Source organism: Corvus moneduloides, chromosome 1, assembly GCF_009650955.1.
Source record: "Corvus moneduloides isolate bCorMon1 chromosome 1, bCorMon1.pri, whole genome shotgun sequence".
NCBI classification, from domain to species: domain Eukaryota; kingdom Metazoa; phylum Chordata; class Aves; order Passeriformes; family Corvidae; genus Corvus; species Corvus moneduloides.
Genome location: NC_045476.1, coordinates 20,213,945 through 20,234,646, shown reverse-complemented (window position 1 = coordinate 20,234,646; position 20,702 = coordinate 20,213,945). Strand labels below are relative to the sequence as shown.

The 20,702-nt window shown below is 40.0% G+C and overlaps 1 protein-coding gene across 14 annotated transcripts in view; it reads left to right on the top strand.

Annotated features, from left to right (window-relative positions):
• The window catches only part of KIAA1217 (KIAA1217 ortholog), a 364,593-nt gene that overhangs the window by 188,763 nt on the left and 155,128 nt on the right, over positions 1–20,702 (top strand). For 13 of the 14 annotated variants that reach the window (XM_032101061.1, XM_032101111.1, XM_032101101.1 and 10 more), the window contains one exon: positions 3,416–3,702. In XM_032101061.1, coding sequence (XP_031956952.1) covers positions 3,416–3,702 — 287 coding nt within the window. Of the gene's footprint in view, positions 1–3,415; positions 3,703–8,021; positions 8,118–20,702 lie in introns of those variants that run through there. The other variant, XM_032101154.1, reaches the window with a different exon arrangement.

The following is a 20,702-nucleotide window of genomic DNA, read 5'->3' as shown; positions in this document are numbered from 1 at the left end:
CTGCTGATCCTAGATATAGTGCTTCTATGCTGCAGACCTGGGCCTTCACTGTAGTCATGGGTGACGTTGGTGATGTTAAGAAATCTTGAAACTTGTTTTCAGATCCAAGAAGCAAATCAAGTATAAGAGTTACTCACACCTTTGGATAACCAAATTCCTCCCTGTCAATCACCAAGACTTGCTTTTAGTTGCCCTCTAGACTTGCTGCTTTATTGAACAGAAGAACCTTCAGCTTTTAGCTTCAGAATATGAGGGAGGGAGAGAGGGAGACAAGCTTATCTCACACCTCTGAGTTTTCTATTGCCTTCTCTTTGCTCTTTTCCCAAGGAGGGTACTTGCATAATTTATCCTTTTCCATCTCTACTCTTAGCACTCATCTGGGAACCAACACATGATGTTTCACACGTTTCACAGTTATCTGTGGAGACTGATTTGCTAGGCCTATTATCTTCACTTGGAAGATATGGAAGGTTTACCCACGATGTTATTGAGCAACTCCAGAATCCAGAAAACCTCTCTCAGTTTTTCCTCCCTGTAGCACTCTGGCATACACAGCATCTGTAGAACTGATGTGTCTCAAGATCCACAGGGGGGTTTCAGCAGCCCAGTGCTCAGTCTCACCATTGAAGTCACTTCTCCTGTCCAGGAAGTGATCCACAACATTTTTTTTCAGCAATTAGTAGGGAAAAGACCCATACTGAAACACAACAGATTTTGGTTTGCAAAGAAAGTCACGTGCTGCTGAGTGCTGTAATGGTGCAGGATCAGGATCCTGCTGGATGCCCAAGTCAGCTCTCTGGCAAGATGAGAAATTAAGTTTGCATAGTTTACATTCCTTTCTTTTCACTGGTATTTATGCAGTATTTTCCAAATATATGAAAGAAAAATAAGAGAATTTGTTGATCTTTCTAATACAGTATAAGAAAAATATGTTATTTTTGATTCCTTTTCAAGGTTTCACCTAATAACAAACAGTGGTAAAACACTTTACTTGATATGTCTTTTTATGTGCCAAAAATTACTCTTTCTTAAGCTATTGAAATTACTGAAGTGCAGAGTAGGGAAAGACTTTGCATGAGAGAGATTTAGGACCCAAAGTAGAGACACTTGAGTTCTGGGTTGTGCTTGTCAGCATAGGTTTACCTGCCTTCTTGAGGAAGTGCCTGCCATCACTGCAGTGATTGAAACTGCTGCTGTGACCATACTCTGAGGGTTTATACCAAATTGCTGTACTCAGTCACCCGTGCTCATGCTGACTCCCTCCAGCTCCAAGAAAATCCCTTATTTTATGTCTGTGCCTTTGTTCCAGGAGCCTCAGGGATATAACCTCTAGGCTGTTGGCGCAACAAATTAAAGCTGGTAAATTCCATCCAGCCCCAGCCCACTTCTGCCTCCCGTTTAAAATCCATTGGAATGACTGTGCAGCTTTCAGAAACCATTTTCACTGGGTGTATCTAGAATAGCCATGCTGGCTTCTTGCAAGCAAAACTCTCCTGTTTGCCATTTTTCTCAAACAAGCTCAGTGTACCTGGTGGCTCATGCTCTGACTTTTCAATAAGCAGAGGGTTTGGATGTTTCTTAATTGAGTTGTGCTTGAAAGGTTGAGTGCATGCATGTTTGTACACAAAGGTGAGGCTGCTGCTCTGAAGGTTTAACTAGGATTGTGCTGCTGAGAAGGTCTTAGAAGGTGCTGTGAAGATCATAGATGACATTTTGAATCTTTGTGAGAGTAAGACTTCCCTGTGAACCAAACCTGCTCGCAAAGCTGTGTCCAGATCTGTGCTCATCAAAGCATGGTGTCACCTGCAGCCTGGGCCCCCGTGCCTGCATCTGCTTTCAGGATAGGTTTCCATGAATGCAAACAAGAGGGTGTTGTTGGACATTTTGGAGCCCTTGAAGAGTATAGGCAGCTTACAGAAACATGCAAAGTCTTTGAAGACTGTCCAGGGCCAAGTTTTGTTATGGAACCCAAGGAAACTGATTCCCTACGTGAAGTGGTGGGACACCACACCAGCAGCGGCTCCACCGATAGAGGATTTGCTTTATTACCAGGGCTTGGTGTTCCATGGCATGTGGCAGGCAATTGACAATGCACACCAGAAAGCTGAGAAATCCTCAGCATAAAATCCTGAGGCAAGTGGTAGGCATGGTGTCAGAATGACTGACTGAGCCATAAAAAGAAGCAAGTAGGTGCCTGTTTCCAAACAGCGGTCCTATATAATGGCAGCATGCAGGGGAAACATCAGGGGGAAGATAAGGGGCTCTGAGGAAAAAAGTGTCAGACAGAGAGAAATAAAGATTTACTTAAAACAGGTAGAAGAAGGAGCTCCCTGTTCCTGGGGAGGTGCTGGGAAGGGTTAACACTCACAGGGGTGTCCGAGTCTGAGTCTGCCTGGAAAAGATGAGGAAGGCCACATAAGACTTGGAGAGGCCTTTTCAGTGCTTCAAGTTTTTGTTAGGTTTTTTTTTTCTTTGCTGACAAAGGAGTGAGAGATTTTTTCAAAGGTATTAGGTAACAAGGCTCCTGTCTACAATTTTTTGAGCACCAGAGGATTCATGTTACAGAGTTACCTGAAGATAAGCCAGCACTTACCCACAGTGTCTGCCTATCTCTTTACAAATGTCGTCGTGGTCTTTGGTCTTAAAGTAGATTTTAAAGTAGTAACATTTATCTGAGGGTTTTTTTCTTTTCCTTTTTTATATCACACAAAACTTGCTTTTATACTATTTCTTAAGAAATGGTTTATGAAAAAATGATGTAGAATTTTCCAGCCCGCTGTCCTGAGACATATAAAATGCAAGGGAGATCTGTGAAATTTAAAACCAGACCACAGTCACAAATCAGGAAAAAAGACACTCCCAAACCCTGTTATTATTTCCTAGGTGTTTCAGAACCTGTTGAAAACCCACTGGAAAAAAAAAGATTAAGGATTACAAATCTGCTCTGTCAAAAGAATTTTATCAGTTCGTATCCTTAAGGATACTAGTTATGGGGCCATTAAGTGTATTGGACCCTATTGAAGAAATCTGTTTCTTCTTGTGGAAAGCATCCTGTAGATCTTAAAGGTCAGGGCATAAGAGCCCTGTCAGATCTTCTTTTCAAGTCACATAGGTAAAGTTGATACAAAAGGAACATCTACTTGAATGACGCTCGCTTTTCTGTGAGGCAATACTGCAGTTGTGTGATAAAAGTATATAAGTATGTGCAGAGCTTATATAAGGGATTATTTCCGGGGCACTTACTATGATGTATATATGCCTAATGATGCAGAACATGCCACTGCACACTGCCAGACTTTTTAAAGTACCTAGCTTTTACATCAATCTATTTTTCCATTTTGCTGCTAATGCGAATGTTGCTATTAAGTTTTTATAATATGAACTATGTTTGGTTTTGGTTTTTGTTTCTTTTCAGACCAGGCAAAACCCAGTTTGCATGTAACATCACTAGACGATGCAGAATGTCTCCGATCTAAAGAGCTCCTTTCGACCCCGAGCAGTCACGCTTCTTCTCACTCAAAGTCCACCCGCAACATCCCTCGAAGACATACAGTAGGTGGCCCTCGCAGTTCCAAAGAAATACTGGGAATGCAAACCTCAGAAATGGACAGGAAGAGAGAGGCTTTTCTTGAGCATCTGAAACAGAAATATCCCCACCATGCCACAGCAATAATGGGACACCAGGAGAGACTGAGAGATCAGGTAAGGAAGTCAAATTTGTATCATGTTTTTTGTTTAACAGTCCTTATAACTCCTACAAAATTGAGTGTTACATCATTACAAAAGGGGGGAATTAACAAAGTATGAAACAAATTTTTTGGATGTGGCCTGCGATTCAGATGTTGCCTTAAAATTCAAAGAAACAATGATTAAAATTAATCTATTCAATATTACCTTGGAATTGTTTGTTGAAATTGACATTTCTGAAGAGCTTTTCATTTTTTTTAGTGCATACACAGAGAAAGGAGTGAAGGTGAGACTCTTGATCTTCGTATATGAGTCTCAATCTACTTTTCACAGCTGAAGGGAAAACATGGAACAGCTGTTAATTTCTGTTACACTTTCAGTATTGGCACCACTGCCTGGGAGAAAAGAAAATACCTGCAGAGTGTGTCTGTATGCTTTAGCTGGCTCTGTTACACTTTCATTTGCTTTCTTTTCTATTTTTGAGTTTTGTAATGCAAACAGAACAGACTTACCCATAACTATCTACCTCCTCCAAGCAGCTTTGACACCCACATTCGTCTGTCAGCAGCGTACCTGAGGGTGGTGTGCCTCTCTGCCTGCAGTTGCTTTCCAGCAGCGAGCAGTAGTTGTAGGGTCAGAGGAGAGGTGACATGCTGATGTATTTCTCAGAGCAGGTGGAGGCTGTGACACACCAACTTTCTGAATTCAGGGAATGCCATGCAAGGATCTGTTCCTAACTCTGGACTCTAGTTTTGGGTGCAATGATAGAGTTTAATCTCTTCAGGCAATCTACTGTCTATTCAATAATTAATTTTTTTTCCAAACAAGCATCAGAATTTGGAGTTTGGTCTACAAAATCTTGTGCTCATTATTCTCGGTTTAACAGCAAACCTTTTTGTAAAAGTTTTTTTCCCTTGGTGGTTTATAGGTGTTTCAGCACTAATAGCAAATTAATTGTAAATAAGCAATAAAAATAAGTTGGAAAAATATTGCACATTGTTGTGGAAGCTCTTAGTGAATTCCAGGCTTCTTTGAAGCTTTGCAAACTTGAAAGGCTTTGAAGATCAGACTGCTACAGGTTTGGAAAGATTGTAATTTGTTAACTCAGCCCTAGAACTTCTCTTTTACAGGGTCTCTTGAGATCCCAGGTGCTATCACTGTTAGAATCCATCTGTATTCAGCTAAAATTGCTGCAAGACTTCAGCTCTAATGAGGATGATCTATTCCTTATTTTTAAACAGCTTTACTCCTTTCTTTTTAGAGTCTTGACTTTTTTCCTCCCCACTTATCTCTTCCATGGACTTTAGTGACTGTGTGGAATGTGCTGGGTGGTGGATAAAGATAGCATACAAATTAAATAAAAGGGGTGGGAGGGGGGTGAAATCCAGAGATTAGATCTTTTGGAGTCATGTAAATATTTAGTTCCAGTGTTGCAGACACTGCAAACCTCGTTTGAACAGCCTACAGCATTACGCCCTACACATTTTGTAATTTGAGACTTTTCTGAAGGCAATAAATTACAGAAGGAATGCAGTAACTGCTCTTGATATTTGTTTAAAATGTGTCTTCCTTGCTAATTTATTGAGGGTAAAATTCATTCTCCTACTTCTATTTTTTAGTGATTAGACATATGTATTATATGTGTTGTGTGTAATGAGTTTTTTAACAACTTTATAACAAAATAACTTTAAAACTACTATTAAAGCATCAAAATGTATTTCTTGGAAGTGGGAAATACTGAAGACTCCATCCATTCAGCATTACTTAAAGAAGTATAGTCTGAACCAAAACCACATTAAAACATACAGAAATAAATAATACAGGTTGATTATAAGAAAGTTGCTTAGTTGGCATGTGATGTATCAACTGTCTGGCTCATCAGATGCAGTAAGACTATGATGATCATAGCATTACAATTCAGAGGGGGATTTTCTTACCAACTGTGTCTCTGTGTGCACACCCACATACCAGTATTTCTTGTGTGTGTGTGTTTGCATGTGTTTATATGTAACTGTGCATAGATACACATAGGTATGTGTGTGTGTATATATATATATACACACAGAGCTCTGTGTGTGTGTATGCTTGTATGAGTATGCATACTGCCTGCTTTCTTAGCCACTCCATGAATAAGACTATAGTATACTTTTGCCTTTGAGGGTGTATATGTGTGTTTAGCATCCATGCTTCTTTTTTCCACCCATATATATGGAAGTGTGTAGCAGTGGTATGGAAGACAAACTACGTGCACATGTAGTAGGTATGCATGTGTAACATATACAAAGATGTATGGGAAAACACGATTTAAAATGTCACATTCTAAATTAAAATGTTGCAATTTATTTTCCAAGTTCCTTTCCAGGTTCCTTTTCTCCCTTCTTACTTCTGCAGCTGCTCCAATATCTGGAAAGTGGCAACATTGTCCATGGTGGGAATTTCCCCACTGTAGGATACCTATCAAGGATAGTAGCTAATGCAACACCATTTTGTAATCTCTCTGTCAAATGGTGCAGCTGAAACACGAAACACCCCAGTTTTTATGGTCAGGAGGTAGCCCTTGGTATATCTCATAATTTCTCTTCCAGATTGCTCTAAACTCCGTAAGGTCCACAACCAACAGAAAATCAAGATTGGTAATTGTCTGGTTTTTTCCTATGTGGACTTTCTTCTCTTGTCCATTTTAGCCATCAGTATCTGAGTATGGCAGACTGACTCCTTGTTTGCAGAAAATAAACATCAGGGAAAAATTATTTGATGCTGTCACATCCTACTGTATCACTTCTACCAGCAAGGGCAGCTCTGAATGTTGTCTGCATCTTCCACTATGCACTAATAGTTTCCTCCAGGCTTCATTTATTCAGATAAATCCCTCCCTGGATGTGCCTCCTGAGGACCCATTTCTACTCTTGATAATCTGCCACAATCAGAAGTACAATCATGGCCAGGTAAAATGCCTGCAGGGATTACTGATGGTGAGCTAACGTGGTGACCTGAAACCTCCCAGCTGTGCACACAGATAATTTCTCCTCCGAAGGTTTGTTGCCTTGTTTGTGATATCCTGTTCTGGAAAGGAAAGCTCACAGAGGCAGGGGCCATCTTTATTTGCACAAAGGGGCTTGGGATACTGCAGCAAGGCAAACAGCCCGCAGCTAAGCTGGTCTGTGGTAAACTGGAGCGTGACTTTGCAGCAGCCTGGGGATGCAGACGTGCAGTGCCTTGTGCACCCCAGCACAGGGGAATGCAGCACCCAATGGCCACAGCTCTGCAACCCACAGCCTGGCAGCTCATCCTCACATTTGCAGGTTTTTCCCCTTCTAAGATAAGTCCACAGCTGGGCATCAGAGCTCCCTCCACCTGGAAGCCTGTAAAAGTGAGGAACAAAATTTTTTTTTAGGTAATGCAAGTTTCTGCAGGAGCTTTAAATGTCTTACCTCTGCTAAGGCTGTCTCATCTGTGGTAATGAAAAGAAGGTGCTAATGTAATCCCCAGGAAAGTTAGAAAAAAAAAAAAAGAGAAAGCAAGAAGGAAACAGTCTGGGATGTTTTCAGTTTCAGACTGTGAATCATCTGCTTTGGAGCTCATGGTAGGACACGGTCACCCACTTAGGTGAGGTCGACTCTGGTCAGCAGAGAAGGAAAGAGCAGGAACAAGTGTAAAAGCTGGGTCTGTAGCTGCAAGGATGAAAAGCAGTTAGCAATTAAGAGGTTAAAATGCTAACCTGGCAATGGGAGGGGGTAATCCCTGCTGTGAACCTGTTTTACAAGTCACCTCTAAAAAAACCTTTCTGAGGGGCAGAGAACAAAAATGACTGTGTGGAAGTTTGTCAGAGCAGGAGTTTTTGAGCCTGGGGTAAGAAAGTGAGCTGGAAGAAGTTTGCCACAGCTTTCTTCAGTTGTTGTTTGACTAGGAAATAGGCTGGGAGGTGTGGAAGAGTCAGGAGCAGCTCTAGTGCTTCAGGCAGTGCTCCGTGAAGAAGAAATTTTCTTGGCAAATGAAATTAGATTTCAATCAATTAAAACAAACCCCAAATCTTTCCGGTGCCTTTGGAGGGCCGATTGCCTAGAAAATGGTGGTTGAGGAGTTTTTGTTATGTTCATTTAGGTCTGAACATGACAGGTAACTCTGGCATCTGGGCAGGTGTGGCTAAGGTTACCATGGAGATCCATGATGTCATGCTTGATAGAGCATGTCAAGACAGCTAATCTAACATGTAGATGTTCAAAAAGTCCCATAGGCTAGGACTAAGCTTTATGCAAATAACAAAGTTACTCTGCAGGAGGGCAAAAGAAAACACGGCTGAGATATGGCGTGCATTGTACCTGGCAGCCTGAAAGGATTATTACAGACTTCATCATAAATTAAAACTTTTGGAACTAAAAGAAGAGGATTTCAGACCATCTCTGGCCTCACCTGTGGAATCTCACATTTCGGTAAATAAGCCTCTTTCTGTTTCTGCCCTTGCTGTAAAAAAATGCTTTTGAAATCGTGGAGTTTGCTTCACCACGTTGATCCTGCTGGCAGCAGGGCTGAGTCAATAAAGCAAGTTTTCTGGCAGGGCATGTTCCCTTTTCTCTTTCAAAAATGAGTTCTTTATTGAATGAACTAAGAATTCAGAATTATTTGAAAGGCATTGTAACTTATCATGTTGATTATATGAATCATGCTGCAAAAATTTCCTAGGTAGTGTTTTGGAGGAGAAACTAAGAATGGAGACACTGTATTTATTTGTAGATTATTGCCAGATGTCTCTCCTTTAACTGTTAAAATAGAACCCTAAAATTACAACAGCATTTATTCCAGGATTTGATATCTGTTAAAATATTAAAGCTTTTTGGTTTTTACTTGAATAACAGTATCAGTTGGTTAAGCTGACTTTGATTGTGTGTTTTGGTATCATAGGTAACGTTTGAACACTTCTTAATTGTTTTTTTTCTTGGGTAAAAGTACATTTAGTGGAGGGTAAACACATTTGGAGGTGAAAGTCTAGCAACAGAAAGGCTATTGGGACTTTGGGATTTGAGGTATAAACAAAAGGGGATAGTTTCAGTCCCTCTGGAGAGACAGTACACGCCTTGTGTTCTTAGTTGCAACCACTTTTGTGCTCACATCAGTCAGGACAGATCAGTAAACACCAGTAGGTAAGGGATGGCCCCCCGCTGGCACGGCAGGATATGATATCGGGAAGCAGGGTTAGGGCTACAGAGTTCACTTGGTTCAAATCGCTCAGTGTGGAATGGGAAGGGGTAGGTCTGGGTGGGAAAGGGTGGGGACAGTGCCCGAGCTTAAAAATGTGAAAAGAGAAAAATCTTAATGTTCTGCCTAAGACAGCTGAGAGATAGAAACTTGAGAGGAACTTCAGTTCACTGTAGATCCTCAGCAGGATTTAGGGAATGAGGGGGCTGCAGAATGTGGTAATCACTTTGTCTAATTCCAGGTGAAAAAATAAAGGTTTTCTGATGTTCTGCATTGCTTGATCAGGCAAGGTTAAATAAACTTTTTTTTGAATGTGTAGTGACTTTTAAAGTAAAAGCATTGAAAGTACTAAAAGTGAAGAAATCACCAACTGATTTTTTTTTTCGTCACAATTCTTTGGCTTTTACACCCAGTTATATCTTGAAACTGAATTATTCATGGAAAGTTTTTAGAAAATATTTCAATTTAACCCTTCTCCCAAAGTCTGAGTGTTAGTTATTTAGTACTTGTGTATGAACAAATAACAGTGTGTCAAATGAACTAATATATTTTGCATTCATTACGCTGTTGCTGGTTGATGCCATGGCATCAGGTAGGGAGAAATTGATTTAGTGTTAGTACTGCACGAACAATCTTTTGGTCTGTGCAAGTTAAAAAACAGAGTTTAAAAAATTACATTTAGGTTTAAAATGCAAAGAATGTGATTCTAATCTGGATATATATTGCTGCAGATTTTTCTAGTTGGGAGCATCCATTTCATTGAATTACTACTTGGTTCACAAACTGCTGTATTTACCGTGTCACCAAAAAATGCCTATTTGTATCTGAGAAGTCAGCATCATACAGCCAGAACTTGCTGTTGTGTCGGCATAGGCTGTAGGTATTTCTTCAGGAGAAAAGTAAAGTTTCAGAAGTTGTCTGAGGAGATTTCTCTGAGTTCCTGCCTCCTCTCCATCAATGGGCACTATCTCCCTGCCCGAATGGGACAGCGGTTCCCCCTCGTCCTGGGGCAGTCCGTGTAACCCAGCAGAGCACACTGCACACTGAGGAAGGGAGGCTCTCCCCAGTGTCCACACGTGTCCCCTGTCTCACATACATCTGGTGCAACAATTTATTGCTTTCCAAGGCTGCTCTAAGTTAAGGGCAACTGCTCATGTTTTATGCTGTTACAAGAACCTAAGAAAAGCTATGAAAATGAACATACGCAACATGATTACACGGTTAAATGTCTGCTGGATTCCAAGCCCTTAGCTTTTGTTTATGGAAGGACATGAGATGACATGTCCATTTGTTTTGAGCTGAAACATGCTCTTTAGCCCCTAGATAATGCTGTGATTGCAAGATATTTATAAATAGCTTGATAGATAAATGAACAAAGAGCTGGTTCATTAGCAAAGTAAAGTGGATTTACTTTGTATTTACTCAAAGTGAAAATGCTGAGGAAGAAGAATATTCCTAATAGAATGTCTCAGTGGAAAGTCTTTCAATTTTACCCTCTAGTTTATAAAAGTAAGGCAACCTATTAAGGTACATATTAAACTACTAGCCCTAAGGTATCTCTGGGAGTAAATGAAGTTTAACTAGATCGTTAATACTTGCTTTGATAAATGTAAGTTTCTCCATTTATATCTATCTAGTTAAAACTAATTTGAAAAGCTGGGGTTTTTTGAAAAAGCAAACAAAACAAAGCTGCAAAAAGGCTAATAAAGCAATTCCTTTTCTTTTTCCTTCCCTCCCCCATGCAAACCACACACCAGTGCAGTTACTTTGCCCCAACAGGATTAGTAACTTTTTTTCTGTGGCAACGCCTCTGCATTTTAAATAGTATGTATTGTTTGTAACTCAGAAGTCCCAGGTAGTTGTTTGTACTCACCTTTGTTCATGTGAATTTTGTACATATATTTTTCTAATCTAATTTTATGACAAGCAAAAGTACTTTTAGAATGCTTTGTATTCAGCTGACTGAATTAATGCCTGCACTAATCTTGTTCCAGTACCTATTGTTAAATCCAGTAAAGAATCTGGGACTTTGGTATCCCTTAAAGCGTATTTCAGGCAGCTGCCTTCAAGAGTGTTGCCCATGGAAACCTCTCCCAGTTATTGTAGACACCTGAGATTACTTAGGTTTCAGAAACTTAAGCTTTTCTGGCCCAAAATGTCCTGAGGCATTTATAGGTGTGTTTTTGCACATACTTGGTTTAGCCCTCTTTATTTCTGGGTTGCCTCTGTCGACAACTGCCAAAAGCTGCACCAAAACAGCCAGCAGGGCCCTGCTTGGGGGATGGGTTCAATGCAGCACTGGCTCCTTCAGCAGTGATGGGGAGGAGCATCGGCACAAAGGGTGCTATTGCCAGTGCTTTTCCTTCCAACTCTGCTTTTAAACCAAAGCACCTCCAGTTGCTTCCTCCAGTTGCCTGGCTCAGGGGTGAACAGCATGGGAGGCATCCTCAGGACACCATTCTACATGGGGCTTGTCAGTGGTCCCTAAATCCCCAAATTAATTTCAAGCCCCTTATCAACTTATGGGAGCACAGTAAGTTTGACAGAAGTGATAATAAAGCTCTGGTCTACAAACGCTTTTGGCCATGCTGGTTTTGAGGAGGCGTTCTCACTTGGCCATAGCTCTGGAGGTCTCCTGCAGAAGGTGTGAGGAGCACTGCCTGGCAGATGATCACAGACAGAGGTGTTGGGTGAGGGCAGCAGGTTGTGCTGGTGGTAGTGCTGAGGTGACAGCATGACTTCCCTGGCCATGGGTCAATGCTCCCTTCTGTAACCGGTGATTAGCCTCAGTACTGGTGAATATTTGCTGTGTCCAAAAACCATTTCCCTGCAAATGGTTGTGAATATACTTGGGTTGTTCTTGTTGCTGCTGAATAGTCCTGTTACCTTCTCACTGGCAGCACTTTTGTGCTCTTTGCACAGTCACTTGGGATGGGAGCACGTATTTGTGTCTGTCATCAGCAAAGTAAATGCACCTCTGGACTATTGCTGCTGCTTTACAGCATTTTTCAGTTGATTTTCTAACAAAGGCAGATTGCACTGAAGCCACCTGATTAACTGGTTTGGTTTAACCATAATCACTGGGATTTAAATGTCTTTTCTGGGCTCAAATAGGAGAACAGGAGTAAATAAGACAAGCAAATTGCTTATGAACATATATTCCAATTTCCTTTCTCTTCAAATGAGTTGAGTACACCAGGAAAAACAGTGCTATTGTTAAAACTGTGGCCAACACCTGTGACTCTGACAGCTGTCCCTGAAATGTGTCTTTTTAACATTCACCCAGTCATGGTCATTGTGCCAGTTCAGTAAATTCAGAATCTGTGGTATTAAGTCTTGCATTTTGACATAGCAAGTTAATGCAGGGACTTTTGGTTGGTCAAGAATCTTTTGAAGGGTCCTCTTTTGGTCTTGTGGATTTTCTGTCCTAATTAGGACCTTTTGTGCTACTGCATTTTGTGTGGTCTCTTGTGCAGTGGATTGTAGCGATTCCAGTCAGTCACTAGGAGATTGCTGCCTTAGTAAGCACTGATCAGTGTTGTTTGTTGAAGTTTAGGAAAGATTTTCATTGGCTGATCAATACATGCCATGAGTGCAATTCACTTTAAAAAAAAAAGTCTAAAATTCAAAATTAGTTATGAAGGAAAGAAAGAGAAAAGCTATTCTCTTAGGTTATCTTTGGTTATCTTTGGATTATGAAATCCAAAAGACCAATAATATGTTTTTCACCGTGAGTTCTGCCTCTTGAGGGCAGTTTCTTAACACCTGTCACGTGGTAGATGTGGGATAATCAACCATCATGTATGTTCTGATCTTTAGCAGTTATAGATTATTTTGTCCCACATCTTGAGATTTATCTTCCAAAATTATCTTCTTGCTAGTTGTTAGACTGGATCTTCCTGATAACTACATGAGTGTCCAGTTCTGTTTTGTATTGCTGAATTCTTATGTTAATGTCTCATGACTGAAAATTCCAGAGCTCAATTAAGTTTTAAGAATATTTCATATTCTAAGGGGGTTTACATTTCTTACACATACCTTTAATAAACTATCTTCATGCTCTTGCAATTATTTCATTCAAAAGAGAAAAACTAGTTGTACTTAAATTTCAGTTGAAGCTAAGTATTTCTTCAGTCTGGAAGGAGATATCTATCTTTCAAGAAAGGAGGAAGGCAGCAAAAGGAAAATGTGAAGAGTGGAAAACAGAGTTAAAAGGGTTTTTTTTTATTTGAAAGAAGTTGATTCTGATTTTAAATCCTACACGATATATCCATTTCAGATACACTTCCTGCCAGATGAACAAGCAGAGACTTTTCCAATTTGCACCTATGTTGTGGGTATGTGGGTGTCTAAAGTCTGGAAACAGACCTGCTGTCAGTGTTTGTGTATGAGCTTTGGGCTTTCTTCCACTGTGCTTTGAAAGCATAATTTTAGCTGTATTTATTAATTTGTAGCCCTATTTTTAGTAACACAAAATACTATACATCAGAGTGTTGTAATTAGTAACAGACTACCCACAGAAGGAACAAATACTTGACTTTGATTAGAATAAGTAAAAAGAAATGTCACTTATTTCTGATTGGCTGAACAAATAAACCATTGCATGACATTGGTTGGTTGATTTAAATGAGAGTAAATATTGTTTGGAAGGAAGAATTATTTTTTAGAATAATGTAAAAAAATAATTAAAAACTACACATATAACATAAATTCTTCAATTTAAAATGTGTACCCAAAAAATTAGAACACTTATAAAATTTCTTGTGGATCTAAACAAACTGTTTATTTTTTCTTTTTTTTTTTTTTTTACAGAGAAATAGTAATTTGAGTAAATTCTTGATCTACTTGTATTTCTATTATATATTTCCCTAAAAGTCTTTAAAGAAAAACTCACTCCAAAACCTCACAGATATTGTGTGCCAATTTCACTCTTTCATTATGGATATCACATGTTCTTTACTTTTTAAAAAAAGTTATTTCATACTAAAATTGTTTAATAGCTTTGCATTAAACAGACAACATTATGTCAATGTCTACTACCCAGTGATGTGGGAGAGCCTCTGTATTCTTCTGTTCTTAGAATGGGATCACCACAGTAATGCAAGTACCGTGACCTGTCAGTAACTACTGCAGTTTTTTGGGGTTTTTTAGAGGATCTCTATTGTTCTGATTTTTTTTCAGCTACTAATCCAAGATGCCATCTTTTTGGCTAATACTAAGTCCAGCACTGGGAATACAGGCAGGATGGTGCCTTCTGCCGGCCTCTTCCATGCTCCTTTGTGGGTGAGTGGAGGGTTTCTGCACTACACAGACCAGAGACTCCCTGTTTTGCCAGAGACATTTAGTGTGGTGTCTGTCACTGGGGAATTTAAATGAAAGCATGTGATAGAAACAGCATCAAACCTTTTTGGAAGTCATTGGAGAACCTCTCCCTTCAGAACATTGCAGAAGGGTGGGATGGGGTGGAGCAAGGAGGCGCAGATCACAAAAATGTTTTTCTTGGCCCTCGTGGTGCTGGTATTGATGTCAAAAAATTCCTGCTGACTGGGGTACGGCTGGCTCAAACCCCCAGCGGATTGTCTGACCGACGTGCTCTTCCTCTGATATCAGATGCAAGATGCAAGCATTTAATTTCTGGCTCATGTGTACTTCCCTTCTAATTTATTTTTACCAAGTGTTTTCCACAGCGGACGTTGCAGCCGGCAACTTCCCGCGCAGGCACCTGCTGCTGCCGCCGCTCCCTCGCACCCGGCAGCTGCCGGGCGCTGCTGCTTGGGCTCCCGGCCACAGCGTCCTAATCTCAGCCTGAGCAACTGGGTTAATCCCATTCTGAGCCTGGAACCCTACAGCAAGTGGAGTCAGGTTTCTTCCTGAGGCCACAGAATAGCTTTCAGTAATGCAGGACCACTGTAGAGGTCACATATGATACTTGGTTGTTACTGTAGCTTAGTTCAAGATATTTCACCACAGCATTAACTATTTGTATTACTTTGCTTTTTTACGTCTTCTTACTGTGCATGTTTTGCCCTCTTCCTTCATTACTAACTTGTGACTTCCTTGGTCTTGGCTATTAATCTTGACACAAAAGGGTAGTTTCCAGCCCATGTGCAAATGTATTTGCTCAATCCCCACCCGTGTGCGAGCATGCAACCATGAGAAACCAGTATTTTTTATATCTGACTCATTCACACACCCGGATGTGTAATGAAGTTGCACATCAGATGAGGCTCTGCTGCATGTGCACACCTATGGAAAAGCTGCACCAGGAGGAAGAAGGACCTGTGCTGCTCCTGCTTCTGCCCTTCCATGCTGGTGACAGTGTGCTCCTTAGGGGATGGCTTTTGGGGAGAAGGCAACCCCTTGTGCTCCTGTGGCACAACCGAGAAGAAAAAGGAACCTCTCAGCTCTTTGCTGCTCCTCTGGTGATTCTCCTGCAAGTCAGGTACAGCTGTGATAAAGAGTCAGGGCTTTCTTCTGTGTAAGAGAGAGTGGAAGATTTTGGATAGGCTGTTATATTCAAAACATTGCTCCCTGTAAGAAGGATTGTCTTTAAGGGTTCCTTATTATTATCCTATTGTCCATACATGTTTCTAGGTTGATTTTGAGAGGTGCAAAAAACTTTATGTTACTGCAGTAGTTATCAGATGTTTTTAAGAGGGAGACTGACAGTCTAGAGAAGAAGGGTTCCTCTTGAACCATGTTAAAATATAATTTGATTTTATCTCACGGTTTCAAAATTTGTCATATGCGGTTCAAAACCCAAAACGCTTTCTTCTCTAATTATAGAGAATGCAAGGTTTAATCATTTTATTGGAAGTCTTCCAGGACTCTGGACTTTGTGGGCTGTGGGAGTGTGTTTTGCTTTGGTTCAGTCTTCTAAATTGGAGGGTTAGAAAACAGACTTCTACTCTGAAGATACTTGAATAGTGAAGATGCGTGGGCTACTTTTTTTCTCATGTCTTCTGTAGCTTCTACTGTAATATTTTGGGTTTGACATATCTTTTTTCCTCTTGCTGTGACAGCAGGTATTGGTTCATTTTAAAGAAACCATGAACTCACAAGTTCAGTCTTGTTTCTGCATGACCTAAACCTGTCTCAGAGACATTATTTTGCTAAGAATAGTTCCACTTATAATATGTTAGACAGATTTCTTTGTTACTGCGGTATGTAGGCAAAGCCAGCTTGGAATTAAGGAAACTTTTCATAGTTTGTAAAAGGAGAACTAAGGAAATGAAGGGGGAAAAAAAAAGGCTCACAATTACTCAAACAGGTCCTTGTGAGATGCTTCTCATAGAGGGTTGGGGGGTTTTTGATGTACTTTTGCAGATTTCTCACAATACCTGTTAGTGATGTATTGTCAGAGAAAGGGCTGAGGTTTTTTGTGATGTGTCACAGCAGTGTGATTTTGGATGTAGGAACTGGGGCAAATAATTCTGAACTGATACCAAAGAGATTTTTTTTTTTTTTAAGGTGATCACTCTCTGTGATGTCTGTAAGGAGATGCATAAACTTCTAGATTAGATTGAGTTGCTGTGTAGCCTTTTAAACACACCAGACTAAAACTAATGTGGGGTAAAACCTACAGATCTATTGAGTCACCTGGCAAAACAAGGGCAGTTTAGATACCATTCTTTAGCTTACTGTGGTAAGATAAACATGGAATTCTAGGTATTTTCCACAATAAAAGAACTTATGTGGTCTTTTGATCTGTGCTTTCTGCTGCCACTTGTCAAACTTCCCTGGATACTGCTAAAATGTCTGTGCTTTTGTTATTGTCCTTCTCTCTCTCTCTCTTTTTTTAATTTTAGGAACACACTATTAGGTTTTGAGAGCAGAATAGTTTCCCTAACTCTTAATTTCTTCTGCAAAAGCAGTCAGACAGAAGTTATCAAGCCTTTCAAATGAGGTTTGTCTAGCCACTACTTCTTTGTTTTTCAGCTTATCTTCCCTGTGGTTTGAAAACTTTTTTATATGTCTGGGTTCTGTGATCTTTCAGAAGTCTTTTAAAATGCAGTCATAATTTCAAAATGTTCATTCTGCCTTCAGATACTTTCAGTGGAGACAAGGGTGATGATCTGGTTTTACTTACTTCAATATATGGCAGGGAGCTATGTTTGGAAGCCTAATCTCACATACTGTTTAACTGCTCATTTAACCAGAACAGCCAGCCTGATTTCACATTGCTGTCTCTGCCAACCCACAAAATCACCTACATTTGTTCACCCAAATTCAGCAAAGAATCTGAGTCTGGCAGCGTTCTGTTGCAACAGTCAGATTTAAGCAATTTTATCTGAAATCCAGGAGGGAGGGAAAGTTGAATAAGAATTATAAGGGAAAGAAAAGTCTGGATGGGCCAAGGAGAATGTTTTGCTTTGAGTGCATTCTAGGTGTGTTGGGTGTTGCACTGAAGAGCAAAACCATTAAAATCCTTTTGAAAACTAATGACTGGCACCAACTGCAAGGTTAACAGCATATTGTGGTATCATGCTCAATAAAAGCACATAGTTTATCTTTTACATGACTAGACTGCCTTGGTTCACAAAGGGAGAATTTCCAGTTTCCTTGTTCGTAACAGGTAAGCAGTCATAACCATAGCTCTGCTATTTGATCACTTGGAAGTCCTGGCATCAAGATGCATTGTAAAGAACAAATTTGCCCAGACTCATAGCCCATGCGATCCCTCTTATCTCTCCTGTCACTTTGCTCTCATCTAAGAAGAAGATCAACCAGTTGTTTCTCATTTAAGCTCCTGCTTCAGACAACATTAGGCAGGATGCTCAAATATTCCCCATAGAAGTAAAGCTGGTTGTCAGCAATGTAAAAAGGCACTGTTTTTCCCCATTGCCTTTCCTAAAAGCTCCATGTAAATATACAGGCAGTTGGTTTTTAATAACCAAGCTCTTCCTGTTGGAAAGTCTCAGTAAGTAGGAATATACAAACATCAAACTGACTTCGCTGTCCCAGGCGGGTGTTTGAGTTAACTGCTGCTCATTGAAGATGATTTCAAAAGCATCTGATTAAAATGTTAATACAAGTGCTGTATTTCAACGTTTTTTGGTTTGGTTTTTTTTTTACTGATAATATGATTGCAATTTGCTTCTGTAAGTCCAAAGTGTACTGATCAAAAGAAAAGTGATGCTGAGATCTGGAGACATTGTGGGAGTTGTACTTCTTTTCCTTAGCCTAATCCAAAAAGACACAACCAAAACAAGTTAATAATTCATCATATTGGAAAATTTCTTAAGTAAATACTGCACTATGAGCTCTGTTTGACTTGAGGGAGAACAGCTACTATACTTCCACTTAAAAGAGAGGGGGATATTCCTTCTTATCAGCAGAGCTATTTCTTTCCTGACAGTTTGTGCTGGTCAGAAAGGATAAGGGATAAGATCACAGGCCACATAACAAGGCCTCTTGCCCCCTTTTTCATGATTGGTAGGCTGAGAGTCAACAGGACAAAATCTTTATTTATTTCTCTGACACACTGCCTTGCTACTTCACATGAAAGCAGTGCAGTCTTAATCTAAGGGGTTTTGTACAATTTGAGTTAATCCAACCATTAAGAAGCACATTGTTTAAAGATTTGCAGATACTATTTCACAGGTCAAAAAGCTGCTGAGAGATTGTTCAGCCACTGCATTAGATAAACAAAATTAGAGCAAACCATGATGCAGTTGTTTTGCTCTTTTTTCTTTGCAGGGTATTTTTTTTTTTGTCTTCCCTCTTATATTACAGGTTGCCACAAATCATTTGTAGAGTACAGTGACCTTTAAGAAAGACTAGTAGTGATAAGTGCTTAGGGATCATCGTCTTTATAGCTGGTAAGAGAAGATTATTGTAGCAGGAAGTTATCTGAATGATGAAAGATCAAAAAAAATACAGATTCCTCCCAGCCTCAACCCCTGGTAGAGTAGCCAGAGGTTTATTAGCCTCCAGGAGGGCTGGACTACTGGAATGGGTCATCTGGCATGGTTTTAGGCCTGGTCATTGATACCAGCATAGTTTGTACAGCTCCTCCTTGAAAACTGAAATCAGGAATATGATTTACTGCAGACACAGCCAGGGGGAGGTTCATAATCTGGATTTTTCCCTGCAGAAATTTCAAGGAAAATGATCAGGGTGCCTTGAGAATTGCTGGCCCTTGGGATTAGCACAGAGAGAAGTAGGTGACATTTAACATTTGAAGAAATCCATGGATTGCTTCAAAGTTTGGTAATAAAGTGCTCTCACCTGGGTTTGCCAACTTGAGTTTGGTACTCAATCTTATTTTATATTCTTTGTAAATTTGTGGTGAAATGAGTTCATTTGGGAGGAGGTAAAAATAGCTAGAAGTTAAGATTTTTCATATAAAAGAATGTTAAATGTCATCTCTTGAAACAGTTTTTGGTAATACATTGACAGGCAGCTTTTACAGAAATGTTTCTTTTTACTGGGGTCTGGACTTTGGCAAAGAAATCCATTCTGCTTAAGCTGCCAGCAGTTGCAATACAATTTTTTGCCATAGGAGTATGACATATTGTCCTGGTAGGTACACAGTATCTTGTTACAAAACCAAAGTGTATCTCAGCCTCAGAGAGCATATTTTAATATGACGTTATCTTCTGTTTCCTCAATACTTCATCATTAAAATAGACAGGGAAGTTTGGCAAGCAATCCTGTAAAGATGTGAAGAGTGACAAGTGAGAGAATGGTGATTTTACAAAGAAAATTACAAATAGAACAGATGAGGAGAGACTTTATTCAGATGTGTAAACATATCCTTTGGGCCAAGAGATAAAGCCAGAGGTAATGAACTGTCAGACCCAAGTAACCACCTTAGGAAATGTGAGAGTGTTTGTGCACAGACAAATGTGTGCTCTGCTCACAGTTCCTGCTGTGAGTCTGCTGTGATGATGCAGAAACCTGCAGTAGTCTGCAGAGTGACTTTTTAGGGCTAAAGAGTAGAGCCAGTTGATGATTATGAGCATGGTGTAAATACGTGATATATGTACGTGTTTAATATACCACAATCCTACATGGGTAAAACTTTTCACAGGTTAAGACTTTAAGAGAAGATACTGGGTTGGTATTGAAAGAATCAGCAGTGGCATTACAAGATCAGATGACTTTGTAAAGTTTTGCCTTAGCTTTTGAAAACTGCAATGGAGAGTGGAGCAACTGCATTTGAGCAAATGTGTGATTGTGTGTCATAGAAATGCCTAAGCTGAAAAGGGCCTCTGGGTAGCATCTGAACTGCTGTGGAAAGCAGAGGTTTAGATTAGGTTATCTACACCCATCAAGCTGAGCTTTGAATATTGCCAATGAAGGAGTTTCCACCACTTGTCCAGGTGGAATTTCCAGGAACAAGGTAAACTGTACCCTGGAAAATGGTAAGTCTGGAAGGGATGTTAGGAGCTTTTTATCTTTCTGATTTCACAAGAGTTCCTAGTGTGATGCTATCATAAAAGGATGAGTTATTTTCCAGGAAGACAGTGATTATATCCTTACCTCTGGATGTGCATTGTGACAGGAATGCCTGCTGTAGTTTCAGAGGCAATACTGTTGAAGGGAGTTGAACCATGGGAGCATTGCAGAAGGACATCCAAAAGGTTTGAGATCTCATCACATTACTTCTCTCAGAGAACCATGATTTTTTACCCATTGACTCAATCAAAACAGAGATCCTCCTTGATTAAGAAATGTAATTCTCTGGAAGCAGGAGAAAATATACTGAGTTTATATTGGCTTTTTAGAACAGCAATAAAAATCATAACAGAAACTAATGGTTATAGCTGGAGAGCTGGGCAGATTCAAATCAGGAGTAATGCACAATATTTTTCATA